Source organism: Phoca vitulina, unplaced genomic scaffold, assembly GCF_004348235.1.
Source record: "Phoca vitulina isolate PV1807 unplaced genomic scaffold, GSC_HSeal_1.0 scaffold34, whole genome shotgun sequence".
In the NCBI taxonomy this organism is placed as follows: domain Eukaryota; kingdom Metazoa; phylum Chordata; class Mammalia; order Carnivora; family Phocidae; genus Phoca; species Phoca vitulina.
Window position 1 is genome coordinate 8727474 of NW_022589737.1, and position 15483 is coordinate 8742956.

At 43.5% G+C, this 15483-nt stretch overlaps 1 protein-coding gene across 6 annotated transcripts in view; it reads right to left on the reverse strand.

Moving 5' to 3' along the window:
• Positions 1 to 8707, reverse strand: part of OPCML (opioid binding protein/cell adhesion molecule like) — a 1073077-nt gene extending 1064370 nt beyond the window's left edge. For 3 of the 6 annotated variants that reach the window (XR_004302024.1, XR_004302023.1, XM_032426132.1), the window contains exon 1: positions 8236 to 8702. Coding sequence is in view for 3 of the 6 variants with exons in the window: in XM_032426132.1 (XP_032282023.1) it covers positions 8236 to 8489 (254 nt within the window). In the remaining 3 variants the exon portion in view is untranslated. Of the gene's footprint in view, positions 1 to 7955; positions 8216 to 8235 lie in introns of those variants that run through there. The other 3 variants (XM_032426133.1, XM_032426136.1, XM_032426137.1) reach the window with 3 other exon arrangements.
• Positions 8708 to 15483: the final 6776 nt, after the last annotated feature.

A 15483-nucleotide genomic window follows, 5' to 3' on the forward strand; every position in this document is an offset into this window, starting at 1 on the left:
TTTTCACTCTTCATCCTTCAGATATCAGCCCAGTTGTCTCTTTCATGGGAAAGTCTTCACTGGCCTCCCTGGCAATATCAAGCCCTCCTTATAGGCAACCATAGCAGCATACACTTCCCCTTTCAAAGCCTTATCTCAGTTGTGACTTCACAACCATGTAGGTATTTATTTGATGCATGTATGTCTAGCCCACTAGACTGTAAACTTCACAAGAACAGGGACCATAATGATTTTTGTTCAGTCATTGCACTCTCAGTGCCTAGCATAGTGCTTGCCACATAATAATCACTCAATAAATAACATGTCAAATAAGTTAATGTGCTTGGCCCTTAGAGCACTCCAAGATGAATAACACAAGATGTCCTGCTGTTCAGAATCCCACAGCCCATGAAATGGCAAGTCTGAAATAGGCAAGGCAATACCAAAAATGGGTATAAGAAATGAGAAAGGCCCTTGTCAATTTCTTCTGATTCATTGAGCCCCTTTATACCTTTTCCATATGAAGATCAACCCATTTAAGAATCACTTGCTCAAACATAACTCACTCCTACACTATCAGCATCTTCTTATCTGTAACCCAACGTTTTACTTCTTTTGAACAATACAATTCCTCCTTCTATTGGTACAGTGTATACTTGTTGGCACCATGGGCATGACTCTAAGTTTCAAATAATTGGGGTCATGTCAACAGACATCCTGCTTAAATCTGCTAAGTAATTTGGGTTTGCATTAAACCAATAGCCCACATCAGGGTCCACATCTGTGTTTACGGAACAACTCTCACTGTCAGTCGTGCCTGTCGCAACATGTGATGTGAGATCTGAAAACATGCAGCTCCAGTTCTGAGCTGTTGTGTGTGTTTGGTTGGCAGCTCAGAGCTGGTGTTTATTGACAAGCATGAACACTGGACTGAGTAATCATTATAAGCATTCTTTGCACATTTCCATCTCCCATTAGTAGAGCGCATCTCCATGCCTCTCTGTCCTCACTCTGCAGATGGGGAAGTGGATGAGCAGGCTGAGACCCAGGGTCCCAGATGCCTTTGAGCATTCAATGGGATGGAACAGAATGATAGAAAAGATAAGCTGACACTTTTTATTTGTGTGACCTTGGCTGATTACCTGTTCATTTGTCCATTCAATTCATCCACTCACTCATCCAATCAACAAATACTTTTGGAGCACTTGTTTAATAGCTGCCACTGTGCTAGGCACTGAGGATATGCTGGAGAACAAAACAGATGAGTTCCCTACCGTAGTCTAGGGAGGAAAAGAGACCTAAAACAAAGAATTACTTTAAATACATGGGCTCACAGTGTTAGAAGAAACCTGATATCGTGGACTTGCTTAATAAAGAGGGAGATCTAACCTAGTTTAGAGCATGGAGAATGCTCTGGGAAGCAGTAGTTAAGCTGAGCCCTGAAGGGTGGAATGAAAGTTTAGACAAAAACAGCATGATAAGAGGATCAGAATTTTCCAGACCCAGTAACCTCACAGATGAAGCCCTCGAAGAAAGAAAGAACATGGTGTGTTTGGGAAACTGAGCAAGTCCAGAGTGGTTAGAGCCACAAGCTGGGAAGGGAGAGAGGTGTGAGTTGAGATGAAATGAGACCAGGGGCTTATTATGTCAGGGGGACCATGTTGAGTACTTTGGACTTTATTCTAAAGGCAACCAGAAGTCTACCTAGAGTTTTAAGCAGAGCAAAGATCAGATCAGAATTGGGCAACATCTGTCTGGCCTATGTCACAGTGACTGAGGAACAAATGAGGCCAAAGATAAATTCTCCAGGTAAACCATAAAGCTTGGGACCATCATTATTCTTAGTATAACCACTAAACAAACTCCCATGAATGGTAAAGCCTATGAAAATTCCCTGGGAATAAAGGTTTAAAAATGACCACTCAGGCCATTTCAGAGACTCTGTCCCTTGAAATGCCAAACATGCTGGTTTTCTCCATGTTGGATTTGAATGTGTCATCCGACTGTCACTTATCATCCCCCATGAACATACAAGCAGGCATTCCAATCAATGGCCTGTGTCCTAATGCATCGATTCATCTTGGCCTTTCCATGGGTCTCTCTGCACAGCATCTCTGCTCATTAAAGGGAATGTGCCTGCATCATAATGATAATGCTCTGCATTTACCCAGCACATTGCCCAGGGGTGTCTCAAAGCATTTTGCAAATGTTTAATTAAGTTAGTCTAGTGACTGCAGGGGAGTCCCTAGCGTCTCAGCACCAAGGGGTCTGGGTGGGAGGGAGGTGATAGCAACAAGTGCAAGGCCTGCCTCCAGCACCAGCTCTGGAGCACAGGGGCCAGTGAGACCATGTGCAGGGGGTCTCTGCATCACTAGGGGGAAGCACTCACACATGCTTGGTTGTGGCTCTATCTGGTAGAGGCAGCCTGTAGGCCCTCTGCCATAGGTGCCCACAGAGAGAGCACCAAAGCCTGGAGGCCACAGCTGGGAGTATGGAAGGGCAGAGATAGAAGTCAAGAGGAAGTGGCTTGCCTTCTTTAAGAAGTTGTGAATGTGATTTTGAAGGTAGCTAAACTCTCATCTGCAAGTGTGTGTGTCTTTGTGTGTGTGTGTTGACATGAGGAAGGGAAGGTGAAGAGAGGAGGGAATGTGGATTCACACACACTGACAGGAAGGCAATCTTAAGCAAATTATCTTAAAGTTTTTCTCTGGTTATAGGATTACATTTTGCTCCACCCTCAGAAGTACTTTCAATTTTGCCCCAAGCCCTACAAACACCACTGTCTTGGAGTAGAGAGCTGCGTGGTGTAGAAATCTGGTAAATGGAACAATATCCATGACCTGCTGTGTTACTACCTCCCTGCCCTCCAGGGAAAGGCAGAAGTAACCAAGGCTTCATAGATTAAGAAGCAAAGTCCAAGTCTCAGCCCCCCACCAGCAGCATAAAAAGGCAAGAGGGACAAATGTCCCCAGGAGCTTGGTGTCTATAGCAGGGGCAGAAGGAGTAGGAGAATAGAGCAGAGCTGCCCCAAGGTGATGCCAGCCTGTCTCCTTCCTCCAAGTGCCTGCCCAGCCCCTGTGTCTGGGAGGTGTCATTCAGCATCCAGAGGTGCTAATATCTACCGCTTCTGACAGCCTGGCTTGTCAGCAGCCACAGACCATCTGTGGGCTGACACTTGAGTTCACTGACAGGAATAGCCAGGCTTTGCTTTCCTTCTGTCTTCTCTCCCCAGCCCTAACCAGCTGCAAGCAGATGGCAGCAGGCCATGGGCCCCTCTTCAGTGAGCCAGGGACAGGAAAGCCATAGCACATAGGCTGTGGGTGATGGGGCTCCTGGAGTATCACTGTCCAAAGCTGATAAACAAGTCCATGTCCATAGCAGCCCACCAAAAATATTGCAAAACAATGTTTTGGGAGACCATGGGGGCCATGTCTGCTGCCCTAGTTTTCAATGCGGAGAAGCTAAGGTTTAGGAAGCTCAAAGTCAGCATGCATATCTCATTGGGAGTCCAAAAAGAGAATGCTGAATAACTTCCTGTTTTACTGGATCTATGTTTCTTGGGGCAAGAGAGTATCTTACTTAATAGATTTTGTTTAATTAGAACTTGTCTTCCTGGATAAATGAAAGGATGAATTATATTCAGCTAACTTTCATCACTGTGGTAAAGACAGTAACACCCATGAGCTGGTATGGTCCCGGCTTGTCTTCTTCCTCCTTCAGCAATAAGGAGTGCTCACTCCTTCTATGTGCAAGCCTCTCTTCAGAATGAGGTGCTTTTGTTTTTGCTTTTAATGACAAAAATTCAGAAACGTTCCACTTGTTTTCATCTAACTTACACTTTTGGCTACTCTGTCCAACTGGAAACAAGAAGCATACATCACAGGAACCCATTCTACAGATTGGTAGGCTGAGATTCGAGAGAATACCTTGAGTCAACCAAAGAAACCTCAAAGAGCTCCTTCCCAGGTCTCAGTCCTCTACTTTTCACACTCTTGGAGGCTTAGGGGGAGTCCCACCTCATGGTATTCGTACTCTGCCCTGTGAAGCTCTGACACAGGTTTGAGGCAGGGAGTAGGAGCATTAGTATAGGGGTCAGTGGCTGACGTGGGAGGCTCAGGCCCAGAGCTGCTACATAACAAACCCAAGGCAAGTGCCAACTGTCTCAGGAATCTCCTTCTGTAATTTTCCAGGCTATAGAGACATGGCAGAGGGTTCTAAGAATGACAGAAAGCACAGAGCAGACAGGACTGAAGCAATACACAAGGACCTCAAGCTATTTGGGATCTCTGATTAATCTCAGGTTGACCAACGCTGCCTGGCTCCAGGCTACTGAAAAAGCCATCTTTATGAGGCTGCCGACACCTGTCTCCTTCTCAGACCTGCTATTGCCACTGGGCCAATGCTGAGCGCTGACAGCATGTAGTCTGACCTTATTAACATGCCCATCATTTGTAAGGGATTGAGGGCCACAGGGGAGGTAGGGAGAGAGGGGCACAAATCTATGATTGGCAAAAGGATGACAAGGTCTTGATCATAACTGGATGCTCAGTCCTTGTTCATATCTCATATATCATTTATAGTGAGTCTAGGGCTGGGATTCTCCCATGGCAAAAGGTTCTCCTATTGGGTCCCTCATGCAAACCAGGCAATCTTAGCTGGCTCCTCAACTCTGTGTTGGTCATGAGGTAAGAGATGGGGAAAGAATTTATGGAAACTTGGCTATAGAGTTCAGGCCGGGACTCACCCCAAAACCAAGCATTCCAGCCAAAGGAGCCCAAGGCCCAGGGCACTTCCCTGCAGGAAGATGTGAGAAGGTATGTGCGTGTAAAGGAAGAACCCTACTCCTCACAGAGCTGTCTAATGCAAGTCCAGGGCTTTCAGACCAAGCCTGATTAAATACTGGATGCGGCTGTCGCTGTGAATCCAAGCTGATAGATCTGTGCATGGGCGACCACTCCGTCCAGTCCAGGTAGATGGGGACGCTTTACGGCTAACTACTCTGCTTAGAGTCACAGAATAGGAGGCACAAGAAGGATGGGCCAAGGAGAAGGGGGCAAACAGGAGGTAATGGTCTGAACTTGAGAAAAGAAGGGCTATGCTGTGCTCCAGGGAACTGAGCATTGACCACTAAACGCAGCGACACCTCCTCACCCTCACCCCCATACCATCCTGCCAGGTCTCGAACCTGAAGGGAAAAGGCAGGCAGAAGATGGGTTTCTGTTCGAGCGCTGCAGGCCATAGACACATAGATTTTAAAGTGCAGACCAAGTGAGTTTACAGTGCTTCGGAAGGTTCTGGCATGCTTGTTGAAGATGTATGTCTGAGGTGGGGGCAAAGATTCTGCATTTTAATCCCTTTCCCCCACTCCACCCCCAGCCCCACCCCGTGATTTGGATGTAAATGTCCTTTCCTCCAGGCTTGCTTCCCCCGCCCCCCCAGTTACTCATCTTTCCACAAAGCCCCCAGACCTAAGATCAACAAGGCTCCCTGCACAGATCCATCTCTCCTCTTACTTAGGACCACAAAAGCTCATGATCTCACGAATGTCTTGAGTCCTGGTGTGACCCTTAAATTGTCAATTTAGGCCCTCTCCCCATCTTGGGTGGAGGTTCATTACAGTTTCCACTTGTTACTTCTTTCCCATCCCTGAGATTCCGCCTAGAAAAGCAATTTATGACCATCGGTCTCCTCCTGGAAGGCACCAAGAGACAACAACATTAGCCTTAAAATTATTCTGGGATGGAAACATGTTTACCATGACATAGAAAGCTGCAGAATAAAATGGTATCGAGGCCTAACCAGGTCAGGGTTTCACTATGACATTAGCTTCTGTCTTAAGACACAGGAAACAGTAAATGGCTAATGAGCTGGCATTAACCCTGATGGGAGAAAAAGCATCGTTTGAAACAAAGAAAGAGAAAAGTCTAAAAACCTGATGAATGAAGTAAGGGAAGCAAGGAACAAGAAGTCACAAGTAAGCCGTTTCTGCTCATCAGAACTTTTGGGCGCAGCCAGGTTTCACTTCCCACAGGAACACTTCATGAAGTGTTTTCCTTCTCTCCACACACACACTTCCCAAAGCCAACCTTTCCTCCTCCCTGGAAGACCTCTCAGGCCAGGCTCCTGGCACAATTAGCATACAGAGCAGGCTCTCCCCTGTGCCCTGCCCTTGCTCCCGTCCACCACACTGAGGGCCAAAGGGCCCGGAGGCTGAGGTCATTCCCTGAGCACAGCTGGCTTTAGGTACAGAGGCTTCTCCAGCAAGCAAGGTCAACACTCCCCATCAATGGAGTGGAGCTGTGTTTTCGGGTGCCATGGGACCTCTAGAGGGAGGTATCACCCTGATTTCTTCAGGGTGCACTGCAATGCAGCTTCAGCTTACTAGGACTCACCCCCTCCCCTTTTGAGGTGTAATTTTCTGATTCCTGCCAGAAGAAGAGCAAGCCCACAGCCAAGAGCCCTTGGGCCCCAGCACAGGGGGAGGAGGGCGATCTGGCACTAAGAGGTCCCAGAGGCTGCCAGTCAGTCAGGGGACTTGCACACACAGGAAAGTTTGTCTTCTCACACTGTAGACCCAAAATGCCCACCTGGCTCCCTCTATCAGGCTGGAGCAGGTACTTAGTGCTCCCTGCCTGCCCTGCCTTTCTCCCCTGAACCCTGTCTGGCCAAAACCCCCTCCCAGGCTTGAATCTGGAAGAAGAATGACAGCAACCCGCACCCTGAACTTCTCAGCCTAAAGAACAGCCAGGAACACGATTATGCAAAGCCCATCTCTGCTACAAAAGGTAAGGTATGATTTTAAAAAAAAACATTAGAAAACATCATACAAGGAATTTCTTCTTTTATTTAAAGACACTTCTCTCTTCTTTCTCTCCAGTAAACTTTCATTTTTCTAATTTCACTCTGGTAGCTTAGAAATATTAGAGCTTTAATTTCTTGAGAATAAAAACCAAAACCAAGTGATTCTCAATACAAAAATATAAAATTATGTGTTCTACCTATATCAGGATATGTATGGTTTAAGAATCTCAGATTTTGTGTCTGTGTATATATGTATGGGATTTTACATTTAAGCTAATGTTCACCCAAATGCATGTATTTCAATCTGGGGGAAAAAAAGGAAAAGAAAATCCTTACTGGGCTGGGGTTTAGTATGGAAACCCCACAGACCCTTTGATGCTGCCTAAAACCTTGGCAAGCATAACCCAATCCCTTCAGCATTGTTTGAAGGATGCCTGCAGGCATTCAGTTGTCTGCTTGAGAACGGCAAGCATGCAATTATCAAATCTATTAAAATGTGTTGGATTTTGCAACATTTCCACTAAGCTTATTCTGGTAGGATTGCAGCATCTTACCTGTGTCACTGCAGATTTGTTTCCCCCAAACAAGTAACTGCTGTAATAGGTAGGATCACATCTAAATCACTAGATAAGGTAGGGAAGGTGCTGAGGAGAATCAGGTAAATCCAGATTCCCAGCCTTCCCCAGGAGAACATGCCAAATTCTGTCAAGGGAAATTCACATTTCCCAGGTGAGGAGTAGGAGGAGACACGGAGAAGATTGTGGATTCCAAAGGCATAATCTGCCCATTTGGTGGAAGGATAAAGAAAGGGTGAGAGGTGATAGAAGGACTGTGTGAAGATAAGAAATGCAGGAGCAGAGGAGGATCAGGAGAGCAAGGAGCTGGAGTGAGAGAGTAGGGAGACGGGGGTTCGGGAGGGAGGAGGGGAGGGAGGAGTGGAGGGAGAGGAGTGGAGAGAAAAGAGACAGGCAGAGACACAGGAAAAACAGAGATAAGGGGACATGGAGAGGTGGAGACTGATTCAGAAATAGAGAGAAACCAGATGGAGACAGAAATAAGGGTGCCCCATCTGTCCTGCAGGTCCCAACATAAGCGGCCAGAAGGATTTACGACTGGGAGTTTCAACCCCTCTTCTCTTACCCCTGGGACCACAACTGGTTAATGCCAGTTGGTACCTTGCAGAGAAACAGCGGTGCCTCACAGCACGGTGCAGCTCTCGAACCCAGCTCACGGATCGCATCGCAGGGAACAGAGAGCAAATCCTGTGCTGCAAGCATCTGCGTGCGTGTGAGTGAGGAGCGGATGTGTGTGCGTGCATACAGCAAGCCTACCTCTTTCCCCCACATGCATCTCCCACTCCCTCTCTTCTTCCTGGGCTCTCCTCCTTCCCCCTTCCTCTTCTGCTCTAACATCTCCAAATCACCCCAGGAATACACAGACCCCTTCCCCCCGTACCTGGGATGAAGAGCAGGGCGGTCGTCGCGGAGAAGACGATCCAGCAGGCGGGGTGGTACATCTTGAGGCTGCGGTGTCTCAGCTGCTGGGCTTGCTGCTGCTTCCGCTGCTGCCTTCCTCTGTGCTGAATTCTGAGCAGGTTTAAATCCAATGTTTGCAAAGGGAGGGAGAGAGCAAAAGAGAGAGGGAGCAAGAGAGAGCGCGCGAGAGATGGGAGCAGGCAGGCAGCCTCTCTGATTTTTTTTCTTGCACATACACACAACTGGTAAGAATCATCAGCACCAATCTGTACAGGGCTCAAAGCAGACCTCCTCCAAGGCACGCATTGGCTCCACTCTGCTGAGCGACACCCGGAGGCTTTCCTATCTGGGAGGCTTGACTCCAGGGGAGTTGAAGCCTGTCCCTTCCTCACCCCTCACCCGGCACGGCAGTGTGCACTGGTGTCTATGTCAGTATGCCAGTGTGTGGCTTCCGTGGGCACACACGAGCGCCTCGGTGGGCAGTGGGGAGGAGGCTGGAACTGTTGGTGTCGTCCTTACCCAAGCAGGGCTCAGGGCACAACAAGAAAGGAACTGTGACTAAAGCCCAAGCCAATTCCTTATCATTGTTCCTTCTTCCTGGTCTCCAGGTAGGGGGCCAGAAGGAGCCATAACCCACAGGAACACTGAGACATTTAAATCTGCACCCCACTCCCCAATTCTGCTATTAAGAGTGCTTGGAAGCAATTCAGTTTTCCCAGCAGGAAGATGGGTGCGTTAGGATTTTTTCACAAAGGATGCAGAGAATTGGCCAGTTCCCCACAATTAGAGCATTCTGAAACTCTACCAAGACAAGATGCTATAGAAGCTCAAACAATTGCTATGATTACAGCATAGGCAGGGATATATTCAGATTAGATCTCAAGGAAGCGGAAACTTGCTGAAGTCATCGGAAACTGTCAAGAGGAGGCCTGGAAGAATACCTGTAGCTTTCTCTCTTTGCTTTTTCCTTTCGCTGTCCAGCCTGTCCCACAGTATTTCTGGGTGTGATATACCTCAGAATTTCTCCCACTCGGCACCTGCTCTAAAACAGCCTGTAGCCTTCCCTAAAGCATGCTTATGGGTGATACACTTTGCTTGCTGAGTAAATGCTACCCTGAAGTATCCTTTGAACTCTGAGGATCTCTGATAAGAACAGCACTAGGTATTACCAAAGGGACTGGGCAGATATATATAACACTATTTCTGTCCCAGTGTGTCCCCCAAAGACCCACAGGGGCTTGGATCCCTTCCCAGCTCAAAGTGTATGCATGGCTGGAGATCTTGAGTTCCTGTCCCCTGTGTAAGAGCATTCTTCTTCCCCTCCACTGCAATAGCTAATGTCTCTCTAGGTACCTACTATGGTACATGTATTCACACATATTATTTTAGTTAATCCTCACCATAGTCCTGCCACGTAGGCATTATTACTCCTGGATTTTAAAAGGCTAAAATTGAGGTTCAGAAAGGTTTGGCAACTTGCTAAAGGCCACGCAGCTCATGAGAGTCGGGATTCAAACCCAGGTCTGTCCTACAGCAAAAGCCACGGTTTCTATTAAGGGGCTATGCCTACAACCAATCGCCAACAAGTCCTTTTAGTCTGAGAGAGCTCCTCCCTTTCTGCAAAATGAAGCCCATTTGCTTTTAAAGACGTAAGACAATTAATTACTTGCCTCCTTATAAACAAGTCTGAAACTTTATGAGTCAAGTAGAAAACATATGATGAATATATATAATCATCACCTGGTACTTACAAAGTATGTGCTTATTATAAAGTCCTTTTTTTAAGGCTGGGGATATAAAGAATATAATTTGCTCTTGTTTGGAAAGGGCATACAGTACATTTGAAGAGACCAGACAAAAATTAACATATCTTTTGACTCTAAATAGAAGATAATGGGATACACACTAAGTAATAAAGTCAAAATCTATACACCAAAGTTGCAAACATGCCATTCACAAATTGATCTGTGAGTGCTTTGAACAATGCTAGAATCCTACAGAAGTTTATAAAAATTATAACTAGTGGCTGAAACTTCTGGAGAACAGAACTGGCTTGAAAAGGGTGGAGGGGTTAGGTAGACCAGAAAAATTAGATGGATATTCCAAAATCACAGACAGAAACCTTTTCGGGAAAGACTGGGGGAGGACTTTAGGGAGTAAATGGAAGACAGAGTGAAAAAGCCCTTGAATTCTAGATTGATGATATTTAGAAATTCCCTACTGCCGCTAGGAAAAAAAAAATTAATTTCTTTTTGAGCAGGGAAGCTCCCTTATTCATATAAGGGAAATTGTATTTCTGGAAATTAATCTGGGAAAAGTACACAGGGTCTATTGAGGCAGGGGTACTTGTTAGTAGGCCTGGCCCAGATTTGATGGGACTAGGTGACAGCAATGGGAGAGGAAAAGCAAAGGGCTTGGTGTGAAACAGAAAAATTAGTCAGGCTTGGCAACTGATGGCCTCATACAAGTCACAGATATCACTTCTGCACCCTCTGTGGACCAAGGTTTTTAAAAACATCATCACTTTTTACCCAAAGCCTTGTCTTCCAAGAAAGCATCATTATAACTTTTTGAGAGATGAGGAAACGGAGATTCAGAGAGGTTAGGTAATTTATCCAAGGTCACACAGCTACTTAGGGACACAGCCAAATTGCAAACCCAGGTTTTTCTGTTTCTAAAGCCTCCCTAAAAAAAATCATAATATTGAATACTCTCATTTTATTCATTTTATTGAATATCTGTGTGCCAGGTCCTCTGTTATTGGCTTCATATAGCCCCTATTTATCTTCTCAACAAGCTAGTGAGGTAGCCATTATCATTCCCGTAGGGCTCAAAGAGTTTAAATAACTTCCACAAAGTCATAGAGATGTTTAGGCATAGAGCCAGGGTTTGAGGCCAGACTTGCCTTCACCAACAGGGCTTTAACCACAAGGAGGGGAGAGGCATTTTACGCCCTCAACAGGCACTCCCTCGGTGATAACTGTGTGCTAAGTGTCATTTTAGGTTCTGAGGCTCCTGAGATGCATAGTGCACAGACTCAAACCCCTCTCTCTGGAAAGGACACACAGGCTACCCCTTTGTGTGCTGATGGGTGGATAGGAATTAACCTTTAACAACCTTTATTGGACTGGACATGATACGAGGAACTTCACATGTGTTACCTCCCTTATTGCTATCCTCATTCCACAGGTAAAGAAATAGACTAGGTTGTAGAAACCCCCAAGTTCCCTCTCCAAGGCTAATAAGTGACAGAGAAATCTAGGTCTTTCTTACATCAGAGTTTTATGTTTTTCTCTCTACTTCCTATGAGTAACATTTTTTGTTCTGAAAACATCCCATTTAGGGGCACCTGTGTGGCTCAGTCGTAAGCATCAGACTCTTGATTTTAGCTCAGGTCATGATCTCAGGATTGTGAGATGGAGCCCCACATTGGGCTTTGGGCTGGGCATGGAGCCTGCTTAAGATTCTCTCTCTCTTTCCCTCTGCCCCTCTCCCCCCACCAAAAAAATCCTATTTATTCAACCAAACTATTTCCTAATATACACATACGCGCCCTGTACCTTTAATTAAATTCACATTTAACAAACATCAATAGATATCAAGAAATATTTTAGTTTTCAAAATGCATATGCCTAATAAAATCTTCCTTAAGGAAACACATAAATATGTATTTTTACTGATCAATTCTTCTAGGTCTATTATATGATTAAAATATGTCTCTTTTATTTAAAAAAGAGAAGAAGAAGAAGAAGAAGAAATGTATAAATACATATTTAATCAATAGATGGCACCAACTCTGAAAAGAGAGATTACAGTCTACTGGGTCTATTTAAACACCTTAAAAAAATACAAATACAAATAAAAATGCTTCAATGCATATTTACTAGGGGGACTGTTCTCCTCTCTGGGGTAAATAATATGCAATTTTATACCCTCTATGAATCTTTTTTTTTCTTCCTCTAAAGCAAACAAAATCATCAAAACTGTATTTAAATAGCAATAAGGTAGGGGAACAAACCAACCGAAACCAGGCCATTGTGCAGTGAGGCTGACTGTCACACTTTTCCTCCGGCCTATGCTTCTTTCTTCTGGACCAGGGACAGTTGTTAGGCAAACTTCTTCATGGGCAGTGGTCGGCTTCTTAGAGCTAGGTGGGGACTAGGGAAGGATGGGTCACTGCTGGGTCCTTCTCCTGTGAGAGGTAAATCTGGGTCCCCGTCTTACCTCTTTCCCTATTAGTTGTGTGACCTTGGGGAAAGAATATAAGGACTCCCTCTGATCCACATTTTTTAAAATTTATATACTACCTTTGGTCCTTCATATTCATTCATTCATCATTCATTCATTCATTCATTCACTCATGGAATAAATATTCATCATGTACCTGCTGTGGGTCAGGTAAATATTTGATGTCTGGGATGTGATGGATGTGTAATGTAAAGCAAGATAAAAAACTGTCCTAACCCACCTAAAATTCAGAGTAGTAGGAAAGACAAATATTAATCTGTTAATTATATCATTGATTACATTTGTGTTAAGTGATTGTAGAAAACATATAAGTTGGTAGGAAAGCACAAAACAAAGGGGAGATGGAGAGTGTGGGAGGATGCTCCAAGAAGTGACGTCTAAGCTGGATTAGGGTAAGAACTGGCCAGGAGGAAAGAAGCCGAGATTGTTCCTGGCAGAAAGCACAGGCTGTGCCGAAGCCCAAGGCAGGGACCTGACTTGCACAGACACTAAAGGCTCTTTCTTGCAATTCGCATTTAGCAACTTTGTACTGAAATCAACTCCGGTACTGAAATCAACTCCGCAAATAGTGTTAGGATGATGGATCACTGCATTTGCAGCCTGACTAAGGGACAAGGAAGAATGGAATTCCAGCTATTGTAACATTGAGGTTTTTTCTTGTTAATAATAAAAAAGGTACGGATGGTAAAATACTACAGATTAAAACCGGACTCTGTCATTTTAGCTTTAAATATTCCAAAATGAACTGGAGCCTCCTCAGAGCAAGTTAAAGACTCCGAAAGGAAAAATAACTCCTATAAGCCACAAAGATACCATTTAGTTCAGAGGAGCAAGAATTGATTAAGCACCTGGCTTATGACTGGAAGTGTAAACCCTTCTTCTGAAGTCACAGGGACTGCTCACAAAGGGTGTGCCACTTCTGATCTTTTAACATGTTTACAAAATATCTTGGTCATGTCTGTGATAATTTTAACAATAAATACCATTTATGAAATACCCACTACGTGTCAATTTCCCTGCTAGATGGCTAATATGCATGGTGTCTACTTTTCACACCAATTCCTTCCACAAAGTAGACCTATGACACACAATTTCCAGACATGTCAACTAGGACTTCCCCCAGGCCCAACAGAGAAGTGACAGAGTTGAGAATTGTACTCAGAGCTGTCTGACTCCAAAGACTGCAGTTTTTCCATCCTACCTGAAAGATCTTTGATGCACTTACTTGAAGCCATTATAAAGATCTTCTACATGGCTGCCAGAATCACTTTTTTTTTTCATTTAAAAAACTTTGATAAAAGAATATATTACATGATTTAACAAATTACTGGTACTAAAGGCTTATGATTGAAAACAGCATTCCAAATTCCACTTCTCAAGAGCAGCCACTTCTACCTCTTTTACTTGTTCTTTTTAAAAATCTGTTTATTCTGCTATTTCTTGATTTAACAATTTTTAAAATTATCTATTGACTTTTTACCACAGAAGATAAGTATTTAGCCCTGTTCACCACCAACCTCCACAATTGTCCTCCTTCCATCAACTCGATATAAATGTCACAATTTTTTATTACATCAATATATAGTATTTTACATCGTTATGATTATTTAACTATTGTCTTTCTTGTGCAACTTTTTGCTTTTCCCAGAGATGATATTGTCTTTTTGTTTCATTTGCTGAATCTTTCATGGATCTATAATTAAATCTCTCCAACCCTCCTGCAGAATTCTAAGATTCCTCTCAGTATAGTTAAAAACACCTAGTAATCTATTAGCATCATGTTTTAAAGGCATTCTTTCTGAAAGTTTCCATCCACCTGGCCCTCAGCTGTCTGGGACTTCCCTTTACTAAGAGCATCCAATGCCCTATATTTCTCTCATGTTTTCTGGATGTAGGTTTCCTTCTTTCTTGGTGTTCTTCCTTGGTTTAATGAAATGCATCCTTTAATAGTTTGCTGAGAAAGCATTCATAGGTGGTCATTCACAGGGGGACCTTGAATATTCAAAAATAGCTTTATTTTAATCTCACTCAAGTACAGTTAGTTCAGTGGCAAATAGAATTCTATGTTGAAAATTAATATGCTCTTGAAATTTTGAAGCTATTTCTGCATTTTCCTCTAAGTTTAAGAGTTGTTGAAAAGTATGATTTATGTCAAATTGCATTTCTTTGTATGTGAAATGTCTTGATTTTCTCTCAGTAAACATTTAGAATATTCTTTTTATCCATGGCTTTCCAAAATTTCACAAAGATGAAATTCTTCACGTGGATCTGTTTTCTTTCATTGCGTCAGGCACTCAGCACACTCTTCCACTATAGAAATTCCATGTTCTTCAACTCTGGGAATTTTTAATTTTTTTGTATTATGACTTGAAATTTTTTTCTCCTCTCTGCTATTCATTCTTTGTGGAATTTCTATTAAATGACTCTTAGTCTTCAGGATTAGTTCCCTAATTTTCTTATATAGTCTCCTTTCTTTTCTTTTTCAAGATATTCTCAAAATTTTAGTTTCCATTTATCCTACTGATTTTTTAAAAATTTTCATTATCAAATTATTAATTTCAAACTGTCTTCTTTGTTGCCTGATTTTTCACAGTGCCCTATTCTTGTTCTATAGTTACAATATCTTCGCTAAGAGGGTATTAATCAATATGTGGTAATGTTTCCTTTTGCTTTTCCTTTTTTTATTTTATTTTTAAAATTTTTTTTATTCTGCTCATTTGTTTTTATGTCTGCCTTTCATGTAAGAAAGCTTTGTCTGCCTTTCATATTTAAAAATAAAGCAATAATAGACTGGCTGGAATCTGTGTTTATCAATTGAGTTTATTTACTAGTGGACCCTTCAAAGATTATCAGGCAAGAAATGGCCTTGGGACCATTTTCCTCCAAAGGTCAGTCTGTGATAATTTGTAGTTTGTTGTAAGTTGTAGGTCTGTTTGTCTTGAGCCACTCAAGTTTCTCCAAGTGAGGCCTCCCACCTACC